At 35.8% G+C, this 27,022-nt stretch overlaps 1 protein-coding gene across 1 annotated transcript in view; it reads right to left on the reverse strand.

Moving 5' to 3' along the window:
- LOC120780051 (gelsolin-like) overlaps positions 1–27,022 on the reverse strand; it is a 43,119-nt gene that overhangs the window by 14,612 nt on the left and 1,485 nt on the right. The window contains exon 2 of the mRNA XM_040112324.1: positions 18,990–19,205. Coding sequence (XP_039968258.1) covers positions 18,990–19,061 — 72 coding nt within the window. The 5' untranslated portion in view covers positions 19,062–19,205. The remainder of the gene's footprint in view (positions 1–18,989; positions 19,206–27,022) is intronic.

Genomic DNA, 27,022 nt, shown 5'->3' on the forward strand with positions numbered 1-27,022 from the left:
ATTTGAAAATTGAAAATGATAAATCTACTATTGAAATTAAAACGATAAATCATTCAAAGCACTTATTTTGCGTGTGAATAAGCAGTGGGTTTTTTTCTTTTAATATTTAGTGAGATGATTGTGGTGATTAAAATATTATGGCACATAATTCAAGCGTATTACTTGATTACTTAGTTCTTTAAATTTTTTCAAATATATGATTAAAGCGAATCATGGATTTTCAAACAATTTGCTCTTTTATACAAATTGTTACTATAGTGTGAAAAAAGTTTCAAGATTTTTTATTATTTTATATGTAAATGTAATAAATGGAAAGAATGGAAACAATGGAGAACACCGATCAGAATAGCTAGAGTATAAATAAATAAATATTAAGCGTCTTCGATTCGCATTCTGTTTGTTATGCTTCAACTGAGCTCCCATGTAAAATAAGTTGATTGCGAAAATAAGAATAGTTTTTGTGTTACTCAAATGCCACTGAATCTCATAAACTTAAAATCTTGGTAATTAAGAGCGCAAAGCTGTTTAAAAAACGTTCACTGCCTCTACGAGTACAAAAGGTCAAAATGCGCCTGAATGCCGTCGGCTATTTTCAAAGAATGATAACCCGATTCTGCAGGTGCAGGTACCTTTAAGATTTTGTCAAAAGTAAGATTTGGTGTTTTTAAGGTAAAAAGGGAGAAAAACTTGCAAATTATCTTATATCTTATCCTAATTGTCAACTTACTGAACTGGCAGTAGAAGATGGGAAAATTTTGGCAACACTTATAGTATCACCAAACGTTACACAAAATTCAATAAACACCATAAAGGTGCACTGCAGCTATCTAGCTAATGCTAGATGCGAGTGATGCGAGTGACCATATTGAACAAGATTACGAATCATACGAAGACTTCTTTCAGAGGCACCGGAGACAGTCAAACCAAATGAAGAGGTTGAAACTTTCAACAAATCGGTACAGTGGGCTACTCATGAAGACGTCGATAAAATGATTTGAATGTACTGTGACCGTTAAGGGAGAAAGCTGTATTTCAATTATTAAAAAAACAGTATCTCAAACTTATATTTCCTATCATATCTCTTGAGTAAAAATTAGTATGTATACTAACCAAGAATAAAATGTGAATTTAAATGTACAAAAATATATTAACTTATACTTTTCGGGTATTCGAAAACGTGCACATTTCAAATGTGAACTGCCTTGGTTTTAATTAATTCATATTTTCGAGCGTGCGCTGTAATACCGATTTTATATGAGATATTTCATTAGTGCTTCCATTTCTGGTTTGCATTTTAATTTTACTACAGATGAAGATATTTTTAAATCTATTTTCCGGACTGAAATAAGCTTAAAGCTCTTTCATTGATTGCTGAAGGGCGAAAGTGTTAAATGTAAGGCGGTCAGTTCTTAAACATTAACAAGAAAATTGTTAACTTCGACTACTCTGAAGATGTAATACCCTTCACAGGTGCAATTTTATTGAATAAATGGATATAAAATATCTTTTTCTTTATTCTGATGGGTCAGTTAAAATGGCAGCTATATGCTATAGTGGTCTGGTCTGAACAGTATGTTCGGAGGTTGTAGCGCTCTTTTGGATATTAACACTGGCCTACACTCATTTTGGATTTTATACCTGATTTTGGATGTATTTTGTGAGTTGATATGAGAAAACAAGTCAGATTTTCCATATCAGCTCTTGTTCATAAGAAAGAAGAAAAAAACATCTAGTAGCGGAAATGTGGTTCATCCTACCTACTATACCGACTACTGATGAGCATAGAGCTGCACCAAACCAAAATTTTTTTTTTGTAGGCCAGTGTAATTGGTTTCTTCACATAAATTGCCAGAAGCCAATATTTGAAACAGCTGACCTCATACAGGACAGTACCATACAAGCTTACTTTACTTAGTGTATGCCAGTGCGTATGAGTGATGCGCGATGCAGCGGCTGGCAAGTGCTTGCATAAGTATGTACATAGTATACGGGGAAAATGAGAATTGTAGGTAAACTAAAGCTGTCAGCTGACATCTAGTAGCAGGAATGTGGTTCATCCTACCTACTATACCGACTACTAATGCGCACAGAGCTGCACGAAACCAAAAATTTTTGTTGTAGGCCAGTGTAATATAAGCCGAATTCCCTGACGATATCTTGTTAACTAGAAAAGTTTTCTATACGAGGACTCGAGTTTCTATTGGTATGGCAGCTATATGTTATTGTAGCCCAATCTGTACCATGCTTTCGAAAATTCTCTGTGTCAAATTTCGAGAAGAGACTTATGAAATAAAACTTTTTGCTTGACAGCTAAACGCTATAGTTCAAAGATGAACAATTATATAATTAATCGCCTATGTAAATACCTTATATGGTCTCCGAAGTTTCCTTCTAAGTGTTACAAATATCGTGTCAAACTTAATATGCCCTATTAAGAATATAAAACTTCATGGGCAAGAACTCTAAGCCCCTTTACCGAGTGATGCTATAATAATAAATATACTATATATTATATGTACAAACAACAAAGCTGTAATCCACTGTAGAACTTATTTAATTTAAATTGCTAATAATTAAAAAAAAAATCTTTAAAACTTTAATGTATCCAATAAACAAAAAATACTAAATATTTTTACTCAATTTAAGCCCAAATGCCGGAGGTAGGAAAATGTATGATTTAAAGCCCAAATTAAAGTATACAATTGGATAATAACATAATATATGCAAAAGCAAATGTAAACGATATCATTTAACGGCGTTTGGCAGTGAAGTGAAAAAAAAGGTTTTTACAAATGAAAAATGTAAACTTAATATAAAACAATTTAATATATAGTATTCAAGTATTATTGACTAAAATAGTATACAAGTTTGCTGAACGAAAAGAACATCAAAAGTTTCACTTTAAGGCACATAATATCACAATCTACTCAAGACTCCATGTACTCCAAAGGCAATGTTCAATCTTGGGGTACAGAAAGAACCACTCTAGGCAACTAAATGTGAACAATAAAGTACTAAGCAGTGATGCTCCTTTCGGCTCAAGGAAATGTGTACATTCTGAGTATATTAATAGATGAAATGGAAAAACTCTCTGTCTCTCTGGTGACAGCAAGATGACTCTCGCGAATGATTTCATTCGGTACTTCGATTGAAACACCGATTTTAGATAGAAAATTCATCGGTAAAGTGAAAAGTTCATGCGAAAGCGGAAAGCCATAAATGGAGGATAATAAAAGTCCAATTCTTGTCTAGAATCTTGTTCTTCGTCTTACAGAAAAGATTTTTCAAAAATTCACAAAAAACATTTCTCTAGCTAAAATATTATGTATGAGTAGAAATTAAATTTGCTATTTAGCGTAAACTTAAAGCCACCACATCAGTCCCTAATTGAATGCATTCAATTCGGAAATCAATAAGTTCAGTGAGCTTTGTTTCGATTTCATTTGTAATTTCACTCTGCTCAACAAGAATTCACAGACTCCCACATACATACAAACATATAGCTACAAACGCCCGGCGCTTATTATCGCAAACAACATATTATATGACTGTGATTGCAACAAATGTGTACGGCGTTGTTGCAACATGCAATCTGCCACTGCAATCCGTGTGGCTTCCGCATTTAAATTTCACATGAAAAATAAACGAATTTTGCGCTTAAAGCTGGTTGTTTGTTTAATTAAAAACAACACTTGAAACTGCTGGTGGACACCATTGTCCGAGCTGACATGCCAACAGTTTTTCATGTTCTTGCGCGAGCATGCCATCAGCTGCCAAGTGATGATGTGAGTGAGGAAGGAAGGAAGCTGCCGAGCGACTTCACTTGCTCCACATCCGCTGCCAAAGGCGGATAATTCGGTTTTTGCTTCACCATTTAAATTTTATTTCATTCCAACTGCTTGATTTTGTTTTTTTTTTTATTTTTTGTTTTCGTCTTTTTTTTTTGTTACCGATTTTTCTCATCCAACAAAAATTAAAAGTAATGTATGGCGCAATTATAGGCATTTGTGAAAATGTGAGTAGCATGTAAAGGGTGGTTCAGAACTTTCTCACTTTTTATACCCTTAACAGGGTATACTAAGTTTGCCGTGAAGTTTGTAAAACCAAGAAGATCGTAACCCCACAAACCCTAGTAAGTTTATATATATGATAAGCATGAAGAGCTGAGTCTATTTAGCCAGGTCCGTCGGTATATACGCGAAATAATCCCCCAGCTTTTGAGATGTCACTCTGAAATTTTGCACAGATCCATTGCTCATTTGTCTGAATTACCGATATCGGAGTACTATAGCATATAGCTGCCATACAAACTGAACGTTCGAAATCAAGTTCTGGTAGGGAATACTTTGCATTTTTGAAGGCTACTATAGCTTCAGTTCAATTGAATTTAACGTTTCTTCTTATTTTAATATTTTTTCAATGACTTTTTATATAATTTTGTTTCCAGTAATATTTTAGAGATTTTGAGAATAAACGTGAATATAGTACCCCGGATGTAATTTAACTTAAATAACTTTTTTTTATTAATTATTAGGTAATAATAATGTTCATTATTTGATTTTTAAGCACCCATTTTGTGCGTCAAACTTTAAGCGCGAGTCGATATATCAACAAAAGCATTGGCCTTTGTCCACAGATTCATTGCAAGCATATCGAATTGAATTAATTTTTCACACACTACTTCAAGAATGACCTTTAACCACTATATATATACACACATATATAAATGTATATGAAACAAGTAAGGAAGGGCTAAGTTCGGGTGTCACCGAACATTTTATACTCTCGCATGGTAAAGTGATAATCGAGATTTCATAATACGTCATTTACATATTTTTCAAATACCGTATTTTTGTAAAGTTTTATTCCGCTATCATCATTGGTTCCTAATGTTTATACTCGTATTATACAAAGAAGGCATCAGATGGAATTCAAAATAGCTTTATATTGGAAGAAGGCGTGGTTGGGAACCGATTTCACCCATATTTCGTACATGTCATCAGGGTGTGAAGAAAATATTATATACCGAATTTCATTGAAATCGGTCTAGTAGCTCCTGAGACATGGTTCTTGGTCCATAAGTGGGCGGCGCCACGCCCATTTTCAGCTTCCGCTGCCATTTTTTCATAAGATTTAGTGTTTCTGACGTTTTTTGTTAGTTGGTTAACGCACTTTTAGTGATTTTGAACATAACCTTTGTATGGGAGGTGGGCGTGGTTATTATCCGATTTCTTCCATTTTTCAACTGTATATGGAAATGCCTGAAGAAAACGACTTTGTAGACTTTGGTTGACATAGCTATAGTAGTTTCCCAGATATGTACAAAAAACTTAGTAGGAGGCGGGGCCACGCCCACTTTTCCAAAAAAATTGCGTCTAAATATGCCCCTCCCTAATGCGAGCCTTTGTGCCAAATTTCACTTTAATATCTTTATTTATGGCTTAGTTATGACACTTTATAGGTTTTAGGTTTCCGCCATTTTGTGGGCGTGGCAGTGGGCCGATTTTGCCCATCTTCGAACTTAACCTTCTTATGGAGCCAAGGAACACGTGTACCAAGTTTCATCATGATATCTCAATTTTTACTCAAGTTACAGCTTGCACGGACGGACAGACAGACATCCGGATTTCGACTCTACTCGTCGCCCTGATCACTTTGGTATACATAACCCTATATCTGACTCTTTTAGTTTTAGGACTTACAAACAACCGTTATGTGAACAAAACTATAATACTCTCGTTAGCAACATTGTTGCGAGAGTATAAAAATAAATAAAAGTGCTTCCTCTACGAAATCAAAGTCAAAGAATTTTTTAAGCAATCGATTTTTCGATAACTCCACAAAAGGACACAACGACTCCTACAGCTTATAAAACATTTTATACGATTAAGCAGTCCTCAATACACCCCTACCCTAACCTGAAACCCAGGAGAGTGCTCACATGGCTGTTAATATAATTATTTCCATATCAGTGCAGTTAAATCAGTTAATTCATTAAAACATTTTACTGTCAAATGAGTCCAAAAACTGACACCTACAAATATCATATTAAATAATAAATAAAATGCAAAAAATCGATAAAATGCAACAAAAATAAAAGTAAGAAGCAAATAAATGCAATAAAAAGCTTCCAATACAATAAAAAAGCGAATTCCGCTGTTCAACGTGCAACAATTGCAATTTACTTCTTTTATTTAATGTCGTGATAATTTTTTGTTTGCAAGCATATTATTCGAGCACACCTACACATACCGCGAAAGTCTGAAAATCACCGTTATTTCCGCAATTATACACGCACTTGCTTGCCGGCCACGAAGTTGCAACAACTGCACTGCGCATTGAGTTAATATTCGCGTTTTTAATTAAGGAGCCCGGCTGTTTACTCGTTTATAAGCTTCAAGTACAAACCACATACATACACACATATACACATATCCGCATATATGCCGTGAGTGTGCGTGGGAATGTATAGGCGATAGGTATTTATCCTTGCAAATGACTTATCCGCCACTGACTTGTCATAGCGCTGCATAAGCAGCAACAACAACAACACACTGCTGTAACTGTTGCAAGCAGCTTGTTGCATGTTGTAGATTCGCGTGCAAGTGCTGTTTTTGCACTGCCATTCGTGGACGTTGCATGCTGCTTGCACTTCTTCTTCGTTTTGCGCTTTATTGCCCAACAGGGTCATTAAGTGTGGTTAATTGTTGGCTGTCACTTATTAAATTCGCATATGAAAAGTACGCATCGTTAATGTGCATTTAAATGCAAGTGCATGTGTGTGTGTGTGAGTGAATATAAACTCTTACACAAGTAAACTCTTGTACATTGCATGTAAAACTGGATTCTTACAGGTTTCTTTTGCATCGAGGACATCTGTGGGTTTTTCTTTACTGAAAGAATTTTAAAGTTAATTCAATTTTTCTGTACTTCAAGCCAGTGCTAAAGCCTTGAAAACGGTAAAAATTAAAAAAAAAATATTCTACTGAAAAAAGTTGAATCAAAAAGTGGAAGATTTTCTGAATAGTATCCAGTCAATAGGTGTTGATACTATGCAACGTTGGATCAGAAGCCTTTTTACCTCTATACAGATAAGAGCAGAAAACTGTTTTACGGTGCAGTAGTATGGTGGGCAAGCTTTAAGAAAAACTACAACCGCGACTCTTAAACTGGTACTAAACTTGCCACCTACAGACCTCTTCGCTGAAAACTGCGCAACAAAATCGGCGAGGCGACAACTGGCTGCAGGACAATTTACATATAGAACTTTCGGGCATAGCTCGGTGGATAATGGCGGTTTGGCAAACACCGACTACATGATCCCACTACTCAGCTGGGAGAGAAGGTTCAAAGTAAACATAGAAAAAGATGGTTGCCGTAAAGGTAAGCTAGCTACGCACAACACTTTAAACATTTATACGGATATCTCGAAAATGGACTATGGAGTTGGTGCGTTATTATAGTGTCCAGAGTTAGGCATAAGCCAGCCTTTTTAGTTACCGGAAAACTGCAGTATATTTCAGCTGAGGTCTTTGCTATTGCTATAATGCACCTGTAGGCAATTCCAGATTCAACATCTACGTAGATAGCTAAGCAGCAATCAAGGCAGTAACCTCGTATCGCATATCTACCAGAAGTGAAGCAGGGCAGCGGTGGAAGGTGTTGCTAGAAGTAAGCAACTTCACTTCTACTGTGTGACAGGCCGCAAAGGCATCGAGAGCAATGAAATAGTGGACCAGATTGTCAAGAAACGAAACGTAATCAACATTGGAAGACCCATGCATTGTCTCTATGACGATCTGAGCAGAAACATGGTAAATAAAATCAAAATCCGATGAGACGCCAGATCAACTGATAATATGTACCGACAATAGCTTACTATGGACATCTAAAAGTCAAATGACAATAACTTTAACATAGCATACAAGGTGCGTTCCAAAGATAAGAGGACTTTTTGACTCTAGCTCCCCCTGATGGCACCATCTATATGTCGACTGGTGCGTTAGAATCTGCTATCTTTATCGATTGTCCAGTAAGAATTGCATGACATTTCATTGATTGGAAGTGAAGTTATTGCGTTTTAAGTGTCAGTATGTTTGTGTTCAGCTTCGAGCAAAAAGCCAACATTAAATTTTGTTTTAAAATTGGTAAAACTTTTACCGAAACGCTTCAATTGATGAAAAAAGTTTATGGCGATGGTTACCTATCCCGTAGCAGAGTGCACGAGTGGTTTCAACGTTTTCAAAGTGGTCGTGAGGACATAAATGACGATCAACATGTAGACCAAACAAAATCTGTGATCACCGGAAATTCCATCGAAACTGTGCGCGAATTCATCAAAAATCAACCGAAATCACCATCAGAATCCAACATTCAAAGGACGTCCTTAAAGAGGTCAAAAAGGTTAAATTTTTTTTACAATATTGTGACTGGTGACAAAATGTGGTGTTTCCAATATCCTCCCAAAACAAAAAGCCAAACGCTGAATGGAAGGCACCGGACGAGCCGAAACCCAAAAAATCGCGCATGGAGAAGTCAAAAATGAAGATGATGCCAATTTTTTTTTGGTGATACCAAAAGTATTGTCCACAAAGAATTTGTTCCACCCGGCCAAAACGTTAATGCGGTATTCTACCTTGGAGTTTTGAAGCGTTTGGTGCGCCGTATTCGAATATGAAAGTTGGCGTTTGTTGCACGATAATACGCCATCTCATCGATCGACGCTTATGACCGATTATTTGACCAAAAATCACATATTAACAATTAAGCACTTCTCGTATTCCGGAAAAATGCATTTGCCCATGAAAGGAAAGCGTTATGCAGACGTAGAGGCCATTCAAAAGGCTTGCATACTGGCGGCCATACCGGCCAACTAGCTAAAGCACTCGTTCGACATGCTTTTGGACCGTCCAAAAAATAAAATAATGATTTTGCCGAAAAAACCATTTGTTCTGTTTTTTTTTTAAGTCCTGTTTACTTTGGAAAACACCTTGTAGTTTTAGAAGCTGGAAAAATTAGCAAACTGATAAATCAGGTTAATACGGTGTCTACAGTTTTATTGAAGTTTTTTCTTCTTAATTTTAGATTTCAAGCCTAGCCAGGCCCTTCTCCACCTGGACTTTCCAACGGAATGAAGCTCTTCCTTTTCCTCTGCTTCCCCTGGCAGATACTACCTAGAATGCTTTCAGAGCTGGAGTGTTTCGTCCAGTTGGACGACATGACCTAGCCAACATAGCCGCTGTCTTTTAATTCGCTGAACTACAAGTATGTCAATGTTGTCGTATATCTCATACAGCTCATCGTTCTATCGAATGCGATATTCGCCGTAGTAAAAAGAATCATCAATCTTCTGCAGAACCTTTCTATCGAAATCTCGTAACGTCGACTCATCAGATGTTGTCATCGTCCATGTCTCTGCACCATTTAGCACGACGGGAATAATGAGTGATTTATAGAATTTGGTTTTTATTCATCCTTTACTTCTCAATTGCCTACTCAGTCCGAAGTAGCACCTGTTAGTAAGTGTTATTCTGCGTTGAATTTCGATGCTGTACACTCTTATAGAAGATGGTATCTTCTTTATTTAGTTCTGCGGCTCGAATTATTTTCTCCAAGAGTAGTTTGAAGAAGTCGCACGAAACGGAGTCGCCTTGTCTAAAACCTCATTTAATTTCGGAATATCCTTAAGAAAACCACACCAACTTGCATGGTAATATCTGTTACTTACTACAACTAATATTTTAGATTTATTATAGGAAATGAAACACGAGTCCTAAATTTTCAAAAAAATTCTGATAAATAATGCCTTCAGCAAATATAACGCACCAGGTAGTACCTTTCCATGTATGCAAGGGTGCCCAAAAATTACTCTATAATTGTTTAAAATTCAGTTCTAAAAATCTGTTTTTTAACTGTAAGCGAAAAATGTGGCTGATATCTCTGTCCTATATACTATGTAACAAAAAGAAGACTAGATTTAGAAATAAACTGTCACAACTTTTAAAAATTATTCCAGCCAAAGATGCTGATCATATATGAAATGTAAGGGTTTGTATACTTTTTTAAAGCTAACTCTCTTGGATATTATGGTATATACGTCTACGCAACAACCCACATTTCGCTCTCTCTCCTTCACTAAAGTCTTTTTCTTTTCTCTACTTTCACTAAATTTCGCCGCACTGGGCCGTCTAGAGGGAGGCATTGTTTTTTCGACCTTCTTGAAATTGCTTGCCAAACTTCATTTTTTATTTGGAAACCATTTTCGATTTTTTGTAAACCTTTACTACTCGTACTCGTGCTTGGAGCTGTTTCTTTTCCGTTCTACGTAACTCGAAGACAATGACTTTATATTTGCAAATTAAATTCAGCTAAGAAATCATAAACGAAAAATTACACTTGTACAATGCTATTTTTTATACCTGATATAAACAAGGTAGTGAAATGCATTGACGTCAACTCAAAATATGCCTTTGAAGTTGGTTAAAAAAATACATAAAAAATTTGCAACAGAAAAATATAATTTTCTGAGAAGATCAATTAGACATGTCTATATATTTTCATACATATATATGCATATGTTTTTTCGTATGTGTGTATACATTTTTATAGCAAATTTGCAAGTGTGTCATGAAATGTTTGTTTGGAAAAGCGACAACACTTTGATACTGCTACATATTCACTCACTTACCCATGGACCCATATGTATAGAAGAGCAGATTTTGTTGTTATTTTCGCAAATGTGTATATACAACAAGCATGCATCTACAATATATATGTATGTATGTATTATTTACAAAAGCAAAATGAAATTTTTATGTCTGTCAATAAAAATTTAATTTTGTTTCTGAAAAGACTCCAATTCTCAACAGCCATTTCCCGCTAATTTGGTGCGTTGCACTAGATATTTTCAACAAAAGTATATGCACTTTAATATTTATAAGTATATATACACATATTAGCGTGTGTACAATTATATAATATATATTTATTTATATGCTTATAATGTTTGACGATTTTTCAATACAATTGTACGGTATTTTTAAAGAGCCCACACACATTGTTCACGCTGATTTATTGTCCATTTTGAAGAATGTGAAATTTTTTAAAAAAGAAAAACCATAAAGTGTTGAATTTCTTATAAAAATAAATATTCATAAAAAGTTGAAAGTCAAAATTTTAAAACAAAATAAATTAAATTTTTAATTTTATTCCTCTACAGTTTTTTTAATTTAATGGTTATAATCACTTTATAAGTTATTAGCTTCGCCAAGCGTACAAGAGTTCAAACAGATAGCAAAACTGGTGAAACCCTGCGCTGGCTTGTTCTCTTATGGGAGAAATACCTTTTTTTCGAGTCAAAAAATTTTTCAATAAGGTCTCAGTTTTATTTTCTAAAAACTAATGAGTTTTTCAATAGGGACAAAAATAGACCAATAGGCAGAGCAAACGACGCTATATTTTTTGGCATGACTCTTCACTAAGTTATGCCATTTGTAGGGATATACGATCCAACAACGATCCGAAATTATTAAAATTTACAATCGAAATTCGGAGTCAGTGGCCCCAACTTTAAGAGCGCTAGGTCTAATTTATGGTCGTCATAATCTTCCTGTTAGATCAACAATTGAGCGTCTAGTGAAATGAATTCACAGGCACAGTACAAGATGTTCCTATTCCAGTGAGACAAAGAAGTGCCGAGAATATTGTCGCCTCTAGCGCATCAATTGAGGAAGACTTCAAATCAGACTCATACATGTCGTTCTCAAGCGTTGGGCATCTCTGTGACGTCGTTGTGGCGAATTTTCTGAAAAGATCTTGGTCTATATCCTTACAAGATCATATTGACCACCAGAATCCTCGCATGTTCCTGAATTGTGCTGAGCAACAACTTGAAAACGATCCGGATTAAAACTGATTTTGAGCCTTAAGTATTTAAAATCATGGAATAAAATGAAACTGGTATTTTCATTTGTCATTTAAACCATTCACAAGAGTTAACTGTTGACAAACCAGACAGGATAGAAGTTATACCTCATTAAAGATATATCCGCATATTTGTAGAATTCTTTGTTGTTGCCTTTACATGTAATATTTTCAATTAGAGAGCAACGCGCGAAGATGGCGAGAAAAATGGCGCGTCTAAAGCAGATATTATATGAAAGCTGAAATCACAAAATAAGAACAAAATGTTCTGCTAACTGTTCTCACTAGAACAGCAATGTCAAATCTTAACGCTTTTCGTAGACGTCGTTCTATAATAGGACTATTTTTATCCGCATCCTTCAACTTCAGCAGCAGCAAAAATTCTAAAATTTCACAGGAGCTTTCACCGGTCAACAATGTTGCGCTATAAGTAAAAACTTCACAAAAATATATATGTTGCGTGAATGTCTGTTGCCAAGAATTCCAATAATCAATCAAATAGTTAATTTGAGGATATATTTAATACAGGAAAGCTTTAAAAAGCTCTCGAAAGCGCTTTCATCGAACACCAATGCTTGTAAACCTTTCTATAACAAACTAAAAAACGTTCGAATTGTCATTGCAGGGTGTTTCTTAATCGACAGTAAAGCGGTTAAGAGCTTTCAAATAAGATTTCATCGGCCAAATGATGTGCATGTGTATACCTTTCTCTTAAAAAGAAGAAAAGGCGTCAATATGATGAGAAAACCACTTAACATAAAAGGAGCACTATTTAATAGCTATAAAGCTACTAATATGAAAATATTTTCCAAATTTACTTAAATTTACTCTCTTAAGAGCTTTCTTGAACAAATTACAAATTTCTGCACGTAAAAATTATTGTATGCTCCTACGAAAATAGTTCGAAAATCGCGAGTCCTCATTACCGAATTGTATTAAAGTGTTAAATCTTACGATCATTAATTGGGAATCACGTCCTCTGCAATTACCCTATGTCCTATAAAATGCAGGACACGCGCAAGTACACACATATGTGCACATGTAAAACGTGTAATAAGTAAATAAGTAGCTGGAAAAATAAGAGTTGTCAAGGTAATCAAGCGTTCGAATGACCGTCCTTTCAGCTTCTGCCATCCCACAGAGTAACCAAAGGGCAACGGCAGTTATTAACAGATAATTTTATTACCACTCATGGCGAATCCGCATTGGCACACACGCTGCCACTGACGCTGGCACTGGCGTTGGCGTAGGCAGTGGCGGGGGCAGTGGCGTCAGCGCGCATAACACATTAAGCGTTCAAGCGTATTTACGATTTCCCCGGTGCGCGCATTCGCATGGTGCCAGGATATAAAATGCAAATATGTGCGAAACCAGATGAGAGCGCGCTGGACTCAAGTGTAAGTAGCGCATAAGTACGACTATCTGTCGAGCTCACTTGCATTTATAAATTTATATTTACATATGCACATATACATACATGCATACATATACACAGAAACATGCGGTTGTTGTTGGTCATGAGTTATCACGGCCGCAGGAGTATAATTAAGTTTTAAGTCGAACCAAGAAAAACATGATTAATATTATGGGAATGAAAATAAAAGTACAAAAGTACATATGCGCACATACATATATCCAAACATATGTATACTTTTTAAAAATAATAATAATAATATGTGTGGGTATGCGTATATTGTGGGTGCGCTGTCAAGTCGTCCAACATTCGTCATCAGCTTACTGGAGCCAAAGAGCTGCAACGGTGCGTAAATCATATACGGAGTGTATACATAGTTGCCGCAATGATGATATCCTTTCTACAGCTACATATACTTCCTTATATGTGTACTGAAAGCAACAAGTGACATCGTGTACATTCATACATACATATATACATATGTACATACTTTAGTGCCCTACCCAAGTCGCTTAAATGGGTGACAGTGCTTGTTGGACAACGAGTTCAAATTTCATAGCGAACAAGGAACATGTTCTGAGCAAAAAAGTTTCGAAGACAATTTTCTTTTGAAAAACAGTTGAATAATTCAAACAAACATACAATACTAAGCCCTCAGCCGTTCTTTCAACCTTTCAGGAGCCTTCAACTGTGGAACTAGGAAAGTGGTGAAAATCTTTGCTACGAATATTGCAAAAACCTTAACTATCACCCAATCAAAGGAACTATGTTGAAAATTCACGTTCTGTAAAGAATGTGTTTCGCTCAACTTATGGTCAACATAATCGGCCTACTGAGCGTACTATTCGTAACACCATCCATCTTGAGAGGAAGCATTCATTATTGGATAATATTCGACCGAATAAACCACGTTCAGCACGCACAGTGAAGAGAATATAGCAGCCACAGCTGAGAGTGTACACGAAGACCGTGGAGAGTCGCTGCGGCGCAGTTCGCAGCAACTCGGGTTGACGTATGGAACGACTTGGCGCATTTTATGTCGTGATCTTAAATTGAAAGCGTACAAAATACAGCTTATGCAAGAACTGAAGCCGCTCGACCTTTCCAAATGACATCGCTTCGCTTTATGGACTCTTAAAAAGTTCCAAGAAGATACGATGTATTCAAGCCAATGGCTGGTTTGAGGAGATTCAAGAGCTGCCTTTTCATCCAGGAAAAATAACAGTTTGGTGTGGTTTGGCAACCGTAATCGCGCCATGATAACCGACTATTTGATGCCTGAAATTGAAGCTTGCGATCTGGGCGACATTTTGTTTCAATAAGACGCCGCCACTTCCCACATATCTCATCAATCAATAGCTTTATTGAGAGAACACTTCGGTGTGCAGATAATTTCACGTTTTGGGTCGGTCAATTGATCACCAAGATCGTGTGATATCACACCGTTAGAGTTTTGTAAAGTCTAAAGTCCATGCGGACAATCTCGCGTCGATTCAGTTCATGGAGCAAAACATCACGCACGTCATTCGCCAGCTAACAGTCGAACTGCTTGAACGTGTCATCGAAATTTGGACTAAACGGAATGACCATTTGAGACGTAGCCGTGGCCAACATTTGAAAGAGATAATCTTTAAAAATATGATATTTTTTCGAATGATAATAAACATTCTTCAATAAGTTTGAAATTTTTGTGTTTTTTCCTTAAAAAAATTAGGGAACCTTGAAATGTAACACCCTTTAGTAATCCAACTTACAAAAACTTAAAGGTATGGTTTCAATTTCCAATTAACAGTCGATTTGTGAAGGGGTTAAGAAATAATAGTCAAAGACCCAAAAAACTGAAAATATCCAATTTTGTGAATTTTAGAAACCTCATACTCTTTCATATCTACCCAACCATTGGAATCGCCTTGGTTATTATAGAAATCGAAGTTAGTGTTCTAAAATTACCATATTTTTCAAAATTATCAAAGATTTTTGTATCAAAAATACCTAAATGAGCGATGTTAAATTAAAGTTTTTAGAAAGCTCGAAGAACAATGAAAATATTTATTGGATTATAGGTACACAGCAGCTTCGATAAGTATTGGATGCTGTGCTGGATGACAGGAAAGGCATAGTTAATTTCCAACCCTGTGTATTTAAAATATATACAAGCATATCCTGATTATTTTAAGATGTTAACAAAATACCGTGAAAAATATAATTATATCCTTTGCTACTCATGTTTCGAGGAATATATGAACCCTTCGAAATAGAAGAGAAGCATATGAAATAAAGAAAGATGAGGAACGTCACTGTAATGGGCTGAGTATATTTTGAGACAAGGTGTATTATCTTAATAGCATGAGCACCCAAAAAAAAATAAGAACAAGATTCTATTTTATCGGTGGGTTCTATAAAAGTTATATATACGTTAGATGAAATCGACAAGACCCATATTTGTTTTTACTTCTTTACTAACGAAACATGATTTTTAAGCACTGCCTGTCATCTTTTTGAACATAGGAAGAGCTAGAAATGTACATTATGTACTAAATGACTCTGGAGTTTAAAATCATAATCGCGGACGCGAAGAAGAACCTAAGCTCGAAGGAAATGTAGACTGGAATCGGGAAAACCTTTCAAAACTTTGTACATGAAAATCGAAACGTGTTGGAAATTAACTGTAACTTAGTCAATTGGTAACCAAGTGATGCATAGGGGAAGTCGAAATAGAATTCCAGCCATAGCTCCAGTATTCAGGGCATGTGAACGCAAATTTGTGGGTACATATGTATGTATGCTAGCACATAAGTATTATCAGCTGATTTATAGTGACGCGAAGGCATATTGTTAGTGAAGAAGGTATATGGATGTATAATAATCGGGTTATATATATATATATTTATTTATAGACAATATATATTTATTTATAGACAATATATATATATTATATATATAAATATTGTCTATAAATGACCGACGATTACGTAACAGCAGTTTACTCTGCAGTTTGCATTCACCATGACGGCAAAATTCAGCATCAGCAACCCGATGATTATACATCCATATATGTACCTTCTTCACTAACAATATGTATATATATATATATATATATGTGCGTATATGTGCTCATTATTATGTATCTACATATTTGCGTATAAATGAGTGGTCCTGAGTTCACACTCAAGTGCAGTTTTCAATGTCATTACAAAATGGTTGGGGAAACAAAGCATCGGGCTGGATCAAAAACACGCCAGTCATTCTGTGTATTATCCGCACAGTTTTTCTAATCCCCCCTTTCCCTAAGCAGACAGACCGTCGCTTTTTATTTAAAATGGCATTTGTGTAATATAAAGCGGATTCCCATAGTAAAAGCATTTCTTTGTTTGCTCGACTATTTATTTGAGGAACACAAACACACATACATATAGATAGAGACATGCATACATTTGAAAGTATGTGAGTGCCAAGCGCTGGCGAGCATTTTTGAGATTTTTTTATCTTTTGCACACACACACGCGCAGGAATATTAATGAGTGCACCCTGGAAATGCATTCAAATGTTTTTCTGCACACCCTCCACCACTTTAAAACACATACTCACTAGTACTCACACACACACGCAAGCACGGTTAACCAGCCATTTGTATGGTCACAACGGTTGTTTGGGTGTTACGACATGACATTGATGACCACAGCTTAATGCCAGCGAATGAGCTTGTGAATTCCTGTCCTGTGACCGCCTATTCAGTCGCCATAAGCTGCATTTAGCTGCATGATCATGCACACACACATCCAAATGCACGCATGTTGAGGATTTAGCTGGAATAAGAGTGGTAGACTGTTTGATGGCGGCGTTCAGATTAAGGGCTTCTGCGCCCACACATACATGTCTATATAAGTAGTATGTGTATAAGTAGTCGATTGAGCATTAGTTGGGACTTAGTTGTGTTCCAACGCGGTATATAGCGGCAGACGCACCACTTGACGAAGAATTTTAGTATTTTATTAATCCAGTGTGGTGAAAATGGAGCAAATGAAAACTTAAATTGGGTAAGTTAGGAGTTGTTTATATTCTAATTCTTATCTTCATTTATAAGATATTCATTCCTTTTCTCAGACTGAATTACATAGTAAAAACATTTCTCGCACGAGTGCTTTATGCCGAACCTTACACTGCTTGTTGGGTAAGATTTGCTAGAGTCGAAATAAAAGTCATATTTCAATGTCTCTATTGATCTCTGGCCCACTCGACGCCCGCGAGTTGGCTTCTAGCTTCCTTCTGAACCTTCCACTCCTGAGGAGATAGAGGAGATGTTGCGGGACTGCCATTTCTCACAACTCGCGACTCATATGGACCCGATTATCCATATCGACAGGTGCTAATTCTTCAGAACAAGGAGTCAGTTCTCTTACGGACTCAAAGAGTACGATCAGTTTTGATTTCTTAGAAAGTGGTGCTTAGGATTTTCGCTACCGATGCTTAGGTGGATGTCCCGTAACCTCCAAGAGCGAGAGGATAGAAGGGAACTGAAGCCTAAATGGGCGTGGAAGTGGACTCATACCTTTCGAACCCAGCGAGCACTGGAAGCAGATCGTCGACTGACGACTCTGTTTCAATTTCGAGCAGTTGTATGAGGAGGTCTAATATTTTCCCAAGCCAAGAGCCGTAGCTGAGTAGTAGTGGAATCTGAACTAAGGGAGAGGAACCATAAGCTACTGGCGGCCAACAGTTCAAGTGGAATCAAAGCTTGTGTGTCTTCCAATTTAAAAACTAAATAAATAGTACAAACTCCGAAAATTTAATAAATTGTTCATAGTGTTGTCATAAACTTGATTTTCATCAGTAAGTTCATATGGAAGCTTCTTGGAGAGAAAAGAACTAAGATGCTAACTAACGTATATACAGACAGCCAGATGGACAAAGCTAAATCGACTCCGTTCTGATGCTGATCATTGTAACAGGTGATCCAAGTAGATGTACTTTTTTCGTTCTGTAAAAATTTCGTTCCGCGCGCTTCGCTCAACTTATGATTAGCATAATCGGCCTATTGAGCGTACTATTCGCAACACCATCACTCATCTTGAGACCCAGTATTCATTATTAGATAATATACGACCACGTTCAACACGCAGTGAAGAAAATATAGCAGCTTAAAGTGTACACCGTGGAGAGTCGATTCGGCGCCGTTCGCGGCAACTCGGACTGACGTATGAAACGACTTGACGCACTTTACGTCGAGATCTTAAATTGAAAATACAGCTTGTGAAAGAACAGAAGCCGCTTGAACTTCCCAAGCAATATCACTTCGCTCTATGTGCTCATGAAAAGTTGCAAGAAGATCCGACGTTTTCAAGCCAAATTTTCGATCCCCCTTCATAAATACATACATACATATATATAAATATATACTTTTTAGAGCATTCTTCCCTTCATTTTAGTTGTTACAAACTTAGTGCCAGACTTTATATTTCTTCTCTACTCAGAATTTGCAAATTTTAATGTCTGCAAAATTTTATCGTGAGCTATGTATGAACTTTTCCTTCGCTTATTTATTCTAATCACTATCACACATGCAGGAAATTTTCATTTCTTTCTATTTCCTTTTTCATTTATGTTATTTTTCGTAGATTATCCATGTTTCAACTGTGCTCATGCATTTACTCACCTCAATTCGCCAGATTTCCACACCAGGCTTCTGACCTGCATTAACAAAAGCTTTGTTTATAACCGGCTCCATTGTTGTTGCTCTCTTCTCACTACTGCACAAACTTTTAGGCAGAATCAACAGCTGTTGGCTGCTTTGCTGAGCTTATTTATATTTTTTCTACGCGCTCTAATAGCTGGTGACTGTCAAGGCTAAAGCGAAACGCGTAAAACAAAACTGGAAAAAAATAAAAAATAAATAAAAAAATATTAAAAATAAATTAAAAAAATATTAAAAATACATGAATAATTGGCGAAAAATGAAAACGCGCTATTTACGCTTTAATTATTAAAGTTAATTATCGGAAAAATGTCGGAATTTATATGTGCCAAACCAAAAACTATATTGCTATGTATGTATGTACTGTGTGTGTATGATCATTAAAATTTGATTTAATTGCCTTTTAACAAATAAATGGCTCAACGTCTGACCGGCACTTTTTATAGACACTTTAAATGAACGCGCCGACGACAACGACTGGCAGCTGCCACTTTGAGCCAACTAAAGTTTAGGTATGTGTGTGCGTAAGTGTGACTTTTCATGAAAGTGAAATTTTGACATTTATCGATTTTCCTCATGATATGAGAAACGCGCGCACACGCCTCGATGAAATCATCAGCTGCCACCGCCTGAAGCTCATATATACATATATGTATATATTCATGCACTAGTTTGACGAGTATATAGTATTTACATATGGATCGGCATTTCGCATATTTTTTGCGGTTTGTTGCTTTTTTTGTTATTTGTTTTCTGTTAAATAGTGCCAAATTATGCCGCGAGGATTTTCACATATCGCATGCCATTGTTCTGGTTGTTTGGGGAAAATTTTGTACCAGACTGCTGATACATTGTATGAAAGTTGTATGTGTACATATATCTCTTGTTATTTTAGTATCTGTTTCGCGATTTTATTTACTTTGTATGATTCTTAAATGGTTCTAGGTACAAATATGATCACATTTATAAGCAATTTTCGAACAATATGTGTTATCGAATATAATAACTATTTATTTTATTTTGAGGTTATGGTCGAAAAGTAGGTTTTTCATTCAAACCCAAAAATGTAGTGATATATATTTTTAAAAAAGATGTCTTCTTTGAGCGCTTGGAACGCACCTATGAGAGCTGCACCCGCACACAATGACAAAATCTTGCTTGGCAACTTTGAGGGTAGGAAAAGAAGGTATATTGTGCACATTGTTCGGTAAATTCAACCTCCATGATAAAACATCCCCAAATGGTTTGAGGCTCATCGACTTCGACGGGGCCAGAAATATGGTTATCTATACACTATGTATACACTAGATTCCAGCATAGAATAATTCATCAAGCTACCTGACTGTCTCCGAATTGAAAACTCACCAACCAGATCGATCATGTTGTGATAGACGATCGATTTTCTACTCGACTTGCACATATGCTCTCTGAGAGCACTGATCACCAACTGGGTATAAAGGAACTGTGGAACGGCATTTCTAGCTCCTTATGGTCAGCTGCAAATGAAACCACTAGGTTTTGGAAAAGGCAAAAGAAGAGCTGGTACGATGAGGAGTGCCGTGTCGTAGTGGAGAGAAAATAGACTGCCTACCTCGCAATGTTACAATCGACCACAACACGTGCGGAATGGGCTAGATACCGAGATTTGAATAGATAAGCAATACGCATTTTCAGACAAAAAAGTGAAGCCGTGAGTACGAAGAGCTTAGCAAGTTGACCGACAGGGGTAATGCACGAAAATTCTACCAAGAGATGCGGTGACTAACAGTAAGTTTCAAGAACGGAGCATACTCTTGTAGAACCCCAGAGGTGATTTAGTGACTTATGACCAGAGCATACTGAAATGATGAAGGGAACACTTCTTCGGCCGGCTGAATGGCTGTGAAAGCATAACATCAGGAGATTGTGAACTTGATTTCCCAATCGATGACTATGAAGAAGTCCGAATACCAATTACCTGTCTAAAGAAAAACAAAAGAGGGGAGCAACTCAAATACGCCGACGAAGAACAGATAAAGAGCATGCATCAGCTTCTTTGTAAAATATGGTCGGACAAAAGCATGCACGACGATTGGAATGTAAGTGCGCTCTAACCAATCCACAAAAAGGAAGATCCCACAAACTGCGCCAACTACAGTGGGATAAGCTTGTTCAACATAGCATAGTAGGTTCTATCGAATATATTGTGTGAAAGATTAAAGTCTACCAACAACAAACTGATTGCACCTTATCTGTGCTTTCAAGCCTGAAAAATCAACAATGACCAGTTATTCATTGTGTGAAAAATCTTGGAAAATACCCGTAAAAAGAGGATCAACACACAACACCTCTTCGCCGATTTCAAAACTGTTTCTAACAGCACGAAATGGAGCTAACTTTATGCCTCGTTGTCTGAATTTGGTATCCCCGCAAAACTAATACGGCTGTGTAAACTGACTTTGAGCAATACCAAAAGCTTCGTCAGGACCGGGAAGAACCTCTCCGTGCCGTTCGATACCAAACGAGGTTTCAAACAAGGTGACTCTCTCTCGTGGGACTTCTTCAATCTGCTGCAGTAGAAAATAATTCGAGCTGCAGAGCTGAATAGAGAAAGTACAATCTACTACAAGAGAGTACAACTGCAGACCTAGACCGATGACATCGTTATCATTGGTCAAACTATTTCGACGAATAAAAAGTCTTACTGTTTTTTGATCACAGTAGTATGTAAACAGTGGTAACTAGGAGATCAATCAATCGCAAAAAATTATAACATACTTTTTTGGATGGTTCGAAAGACTCCAAATTTCCAAAATTCCAAAGTTTTTCCAAATAAGTTTTTTAGAAAGAATTCATAAAAAAATATAACTATACAACTATGTACTTTTTAAGGATTCATATGGGAAAATCAATTTTTAGAATTTATGCGGTGAAAGCAATTTTCTCTTCTTATTCAACCAATATCTGAACACAATAAACAATTCACCATAATAACTTTACGTGACTGTCAACGCGTGTCAAAATCTTTTCCTCAAAATTGCTTTTGTGCTCTAAGGAACGGTCCGCCTACACCAGATGTTTTCAATAATGTACTTCAATTATATTATTTTTCTGATGCTAAAAATAATATTCGTAATTGTTTCTCCTGCGTCTTTGTCAATAACCTGACTTTCTCCGAAGATCCCGCTTTTCCGAAACACCTTTAGACTTCATATTAATATACAAACATACTTGTATCTATGAATACAATTGTTGGTGTGTGGCCAGCATGTGTGCTAAAAATTTAATGAGCTGTTGGCTTGTGCCGTTCGCATAAACAAAGTTCGCTGATTCACTGGGCACAAGCTGGAAAACCTGGTTCTCAAAATAGATTCAAATTTCTTCTGTTCATTGGTTTGTTTGTTTATTTGTTTGAAACAAAAAAAAAAAAATATTTTTTTGGGATCTTCATTTAGTTGCGTTGAAACCTGTGCAGAGGTAGACAACAACATACATTACATATATGAATTTATGGTATTTACTTAATTAACTAAGCTGCGTGGGAAAGCATATTATGTGCATATGTTAATAAACAATTCTTCATTTTATAATTAAGCTAGAAAAGAAACCAAATTGTAGATATTGAAGAAAATGCTTCGAGTCAATTACCTTAGGGGAAAGCCCAATAAATGGCAAGCAACCTTGAAGATTAAACGATTTTATTTCACAAGCAGACGTGACATGCCGCTTATGCATTTGGTTTTGGGAAATAATGTAATTTTATGTTTTTTTAAGAATAACATAATTTTAATTTTGTTCGAAGCTATACTTCTATTGAAATACAAAGCATACTTTGTATATTATGAACAGTGAAGAAAATATAGCAGCCGTATCTAAGTGTGTACACAAAGACCGTGGAGAGTCGATTCAGCACCGTTCGCAGCAACTTGGATTGACGTATGGAACGATTTGGCGCATTTTAAGTCGAAGTCTTTAGTTGAAAGCGTACAAAATACAGCTTGTACAAGAACTGAAGCGGCTTGACTTAGCCAAGGAACATCGCTTCACTCTAAGGGCTCTTGAAAAGTTCTAAGAAGATCCGACGTGTTCGAGTCAAATTTTGTTCAGCGATGACACCCATTTCTGACTCAATGGGTATGTAAACATGCTCGTGTTCTCAGCGACATTTGGTTTCAACAAGACCACCACTTCCAACAATCAATGTATTTAATGAGAGAACACTTCGATAAGCAGATCGCCGATCGATTGACCAATAAGTTCGTGTGATATCACACCGCTAAACTTTTTTCTGTGGGAATATGTAAAGTCTAAAGTTTATGCGGACAATCTCGCTTCGATTTAGGCCTTGAAGCAATCCATTACGCGCGTCATTTGCTATTTACCAAGCGAAATTCTCGAGCTTTTAAAGTATTTCGCCGGCTTTGATCCTCGTAACTTGCATGAGTACAGAACGATAGAACGAACTCAGCCCTTCTCTCTTTTTTTCGTAGTTTCTCCGGAAGATCGACTACGAGATCAAAGGAATCCGAAAGTTTTCAAAATGAATAATTCTGCATTTGTATATTATTTTTATTTATTTATTAGATAAAATGCTTCTTCAAAAAATGTTTCACAAAAAAAACGCATTTTCTGATTTATAAGTTAAGCTTTTAACTTTGTTCAAATTAGATTAGTTTTTTTAACTTTTTAATCGTTTTCACATTACATAAATTAGTTTTTTAAGTTTCAATAATATTTTCTACTTATTAAAATTGCTGAAAATTAATTATTAAACTTCAAAATCATTAGTATCTGGTTGCCTGTTAATACAACTCAATGTTATTGAATTTTAAATTTTCCAGCATTTTCCAGTGCTTATAAGAGTTTAACAAAGATAAATCAACTTCATATATGTATATCACAATAAAGCATAATGAAATAAATAAAACTGAACTTGCAACATAATCGCCTAAAATAGCCAACAAATTGTCTAGAAAACTGGTCAATGAATGAATTCAACTCCCAAAAAGGCATCAAAGCTTGTCATAGATACACACATATATACATATTGCAATTAATTATATTGTAATTACAACAACATTGCCATTTTACTACATACGCATAATAAAAATATTATATATTACATAACAGCAGTACAAAAGTAAATATCACAACAGCAAGAAGAAGAAGAGCACTCAGTTAACTTGACGTCACTAATGCCGGGTCATATTGACCGAGAAATTTTATGGGTTTAAAGTTTAGTTATTTTATATATAAAAAAAAAATAATAAAATACATCTCTGTTTTAGTTTTTCCATTTTGAGGAAATCCATTCAAGAATTTTGTCGTTAGAATATCGCCGTTAAAAAATTGTAGTAATAAGTGGCACTCCTGGTGAAATTTCCAACTTTTTGCTGAATTCTTTAAATCAAAATTTGTACATGATAAGCTTGGAACTTCTTCTACTTTTTTTGCCAACAATTTTCATCTGTAAATTTTGGCACGCTGTGTCTTTGTCAGAATGATATTGCCAAGGCTATTTGTGACATCAAGCCTTCTTTCAAAATTGATCTTGATGGGCTGACGCCTATACTAAAAAAAAATTTTCCTGCCTTGGTATATTCTCTCATGCTTCTCTTCAATAAGTCTCTCTCAACTGGCAACTTTATTTCAGACTAGAATTGATCATTAAAGATGGTAGAAAGATGTAGTGTCGGATTACATGGTCTATTTGTAAATTCTCTACCATTTCCAAAATTTGTGAGTGCTCTGTTACAAATAAGTTATTTTTTCTGAGAACGTTCTACTTGATTTGAGTCAAGTGAATGCGACCTCAATATCCGGATTATAATGTAAAAAAAATATAAATTACATTTTATAACAGAAAAACATTTCATGTGAGAAAGATTACCAAAAAAATTATTTTCTCTTCGAAAATGTTATGTAAAAACGGTCTCAAATTGAGGGATTTAATTGTTATGCCCAGTGGGACTTCTTCTATTCTACTACTATTCTCTGCTTCTATTATTTTTCTTTTTTTAAATGTTAGAACTCAGCGGTAGATTGCTATACATTTGCATATGTTCATTTTCAAAACGAATGTTTTCAAATCCACGAGCTTACTTCGATAACGCAAACGAAGGCAAACAAATTCAACAATTTTATGAACACTTAACAACTGCGGAAATGATTGTGGTCATAAAATTAGCACAAAATTTGAATATTCGAGTGCATTTTGTGGAACAACTAATCATATAAACCAAAAGCTGCGGGCAGCACATAATACAGTGTAAATGTTATACCATATGGTAGTTTTCATTTTGCTGAAGTTTTTTGTTTTTTGATTATTTTGTGTTCCAAAATCTTTATAATATTTTAGTTAAAAAGGTTAATTCGTATCACTTTCAATCAGATGAGTAATTAGATAATTTTATAGGTATGATTATATCTATATATCTCTATATGAATAATAGGTGTGTGCACCCAGTTATTTGGCAAATAAATCGAGGGCGTATGCAGTGACGCAAAATATTATTCATCTATGGTATGACTGAGTTATCTTCGATTGGAGTTATGGGTGGGCAAATATAAGGATTGACGCTCGGAATGAATAAAATTTGGTAACACTCTATGGGAGTTATAAAATCGAACAAGAAAATTTATAAAAGTTAAATTTATTCAAATAAATAAAATTGCCTAGCAGTTATTACGCCATACAAGTTTTGGTTCAATTATAACTTAATTTTGAAAAAAAAATGAATAAACACATTATAAAAAATTTGAAGACCACTGGTCGGGATTCTCACAATTATCAAGCAGCTGAAACACCTTCATGAAAAAGTTTTACAAATCTAGGCTTCGAAGAAGTAAATTGATGTTTTCTGAGATTCAAAAGGAGTGGTCTACATTGACTACTTTCAGAAAGACTAAACGGTAACAGGGTAGATTCGACACCGAGTTGCTAGATAAACGACTTCATTTGCTGAAGAAATAAAACGTAGACAAAACCTGTCTACGAAATACTTCACCGAGCACTGTATTCTGCAAGCTTGGCCCCGTGCAACATTTTTTTGTTTCAAAATTTGAAAAAGCTACTCGCCGGATAGACTTTTTTGAGTCGAAGAAGGACCGCCGACTTTTATTTTAAAGATTTCTAGAGAACGTGTTTTTTTAGACGGTATAAAATGTATCGAGGTAATCATACTGAGAATTAGAACGCGGTTTTTCAAAAATTCTCGCTTTTATTTTATAGGCTAAGTCTGATGAGCCCATATAGGAATTAAGGTCTGAATGTATTTCTAGTTCTCTAGTCCATTTCAACCAAGGCAAGAAACAGATATGATGGGTAGGCATCTCATCTTCTTACTTTCTGACAATTTGACAAATTTCTATTAATTTCCAATCTTTTTAAAAGTGTTTACGTTGAACCTATAAGTCTATTTGAAGATCTGTTTTTGTTATACAAAAAATTGTTGCAACGACTTATGGATTATGGATTCTGAATTGATCGAGTTTAATTCCAAGAACCATCAGATGCAAATAGCTTCAATGTACTTTGGATTTATTTTTCCTGATGTGGCACTTGCGCAGAGAAACTTTTTGGATATTAAAGAAAGTAGCATACGAAATCAAATTATTGGTGCAGAAACATTGAGAATGCTGGAAAAGACCTTCGCGAGCAAGCGTCTTTGATTAGTAAAAATTATTCAAATTATTCAAAGAGTCGAGAACGCATTGACGATGTACCACGTCCAGGACGGCCAACAACATCAACTCATGATCAACACGTCAATAAGATAAAGGAACTGGCACTTGATAATCGATGATTAACAGTCGGAAATCTTACCGTCATCGTTGGAGTATCGGAAGGATCAGTGAAAACCATTTAGAAAGATCATTTTGACCAAAGAAAAGTGAAAGCACGTTTGATTCCAAAGTGACTAAATATTTTTTAATAGCTCCGCCGCCTTAACATCTGTGAAGCAATGCTCTTCGACTACCAGGATGCCATGAAACATACTATTACTGGCGATGAG

The sequence above is a fragment of the Bactrocera tryoni genome, chromosome 1 (assembly GCF_016617805.1).
Source record: "Bactrocera tryoni isolate S06 chromosome 1, CSIRO_BtryS06_freeze2, whole genome shotgun sequence".
NCBI classification, from domain to species: domain Eukaryota; kingdom Metazoa; phylum Arthropoda; class Insecta; order Diptera; family Tephritidae; genus Bactrocera; species Bactrocera tryoni.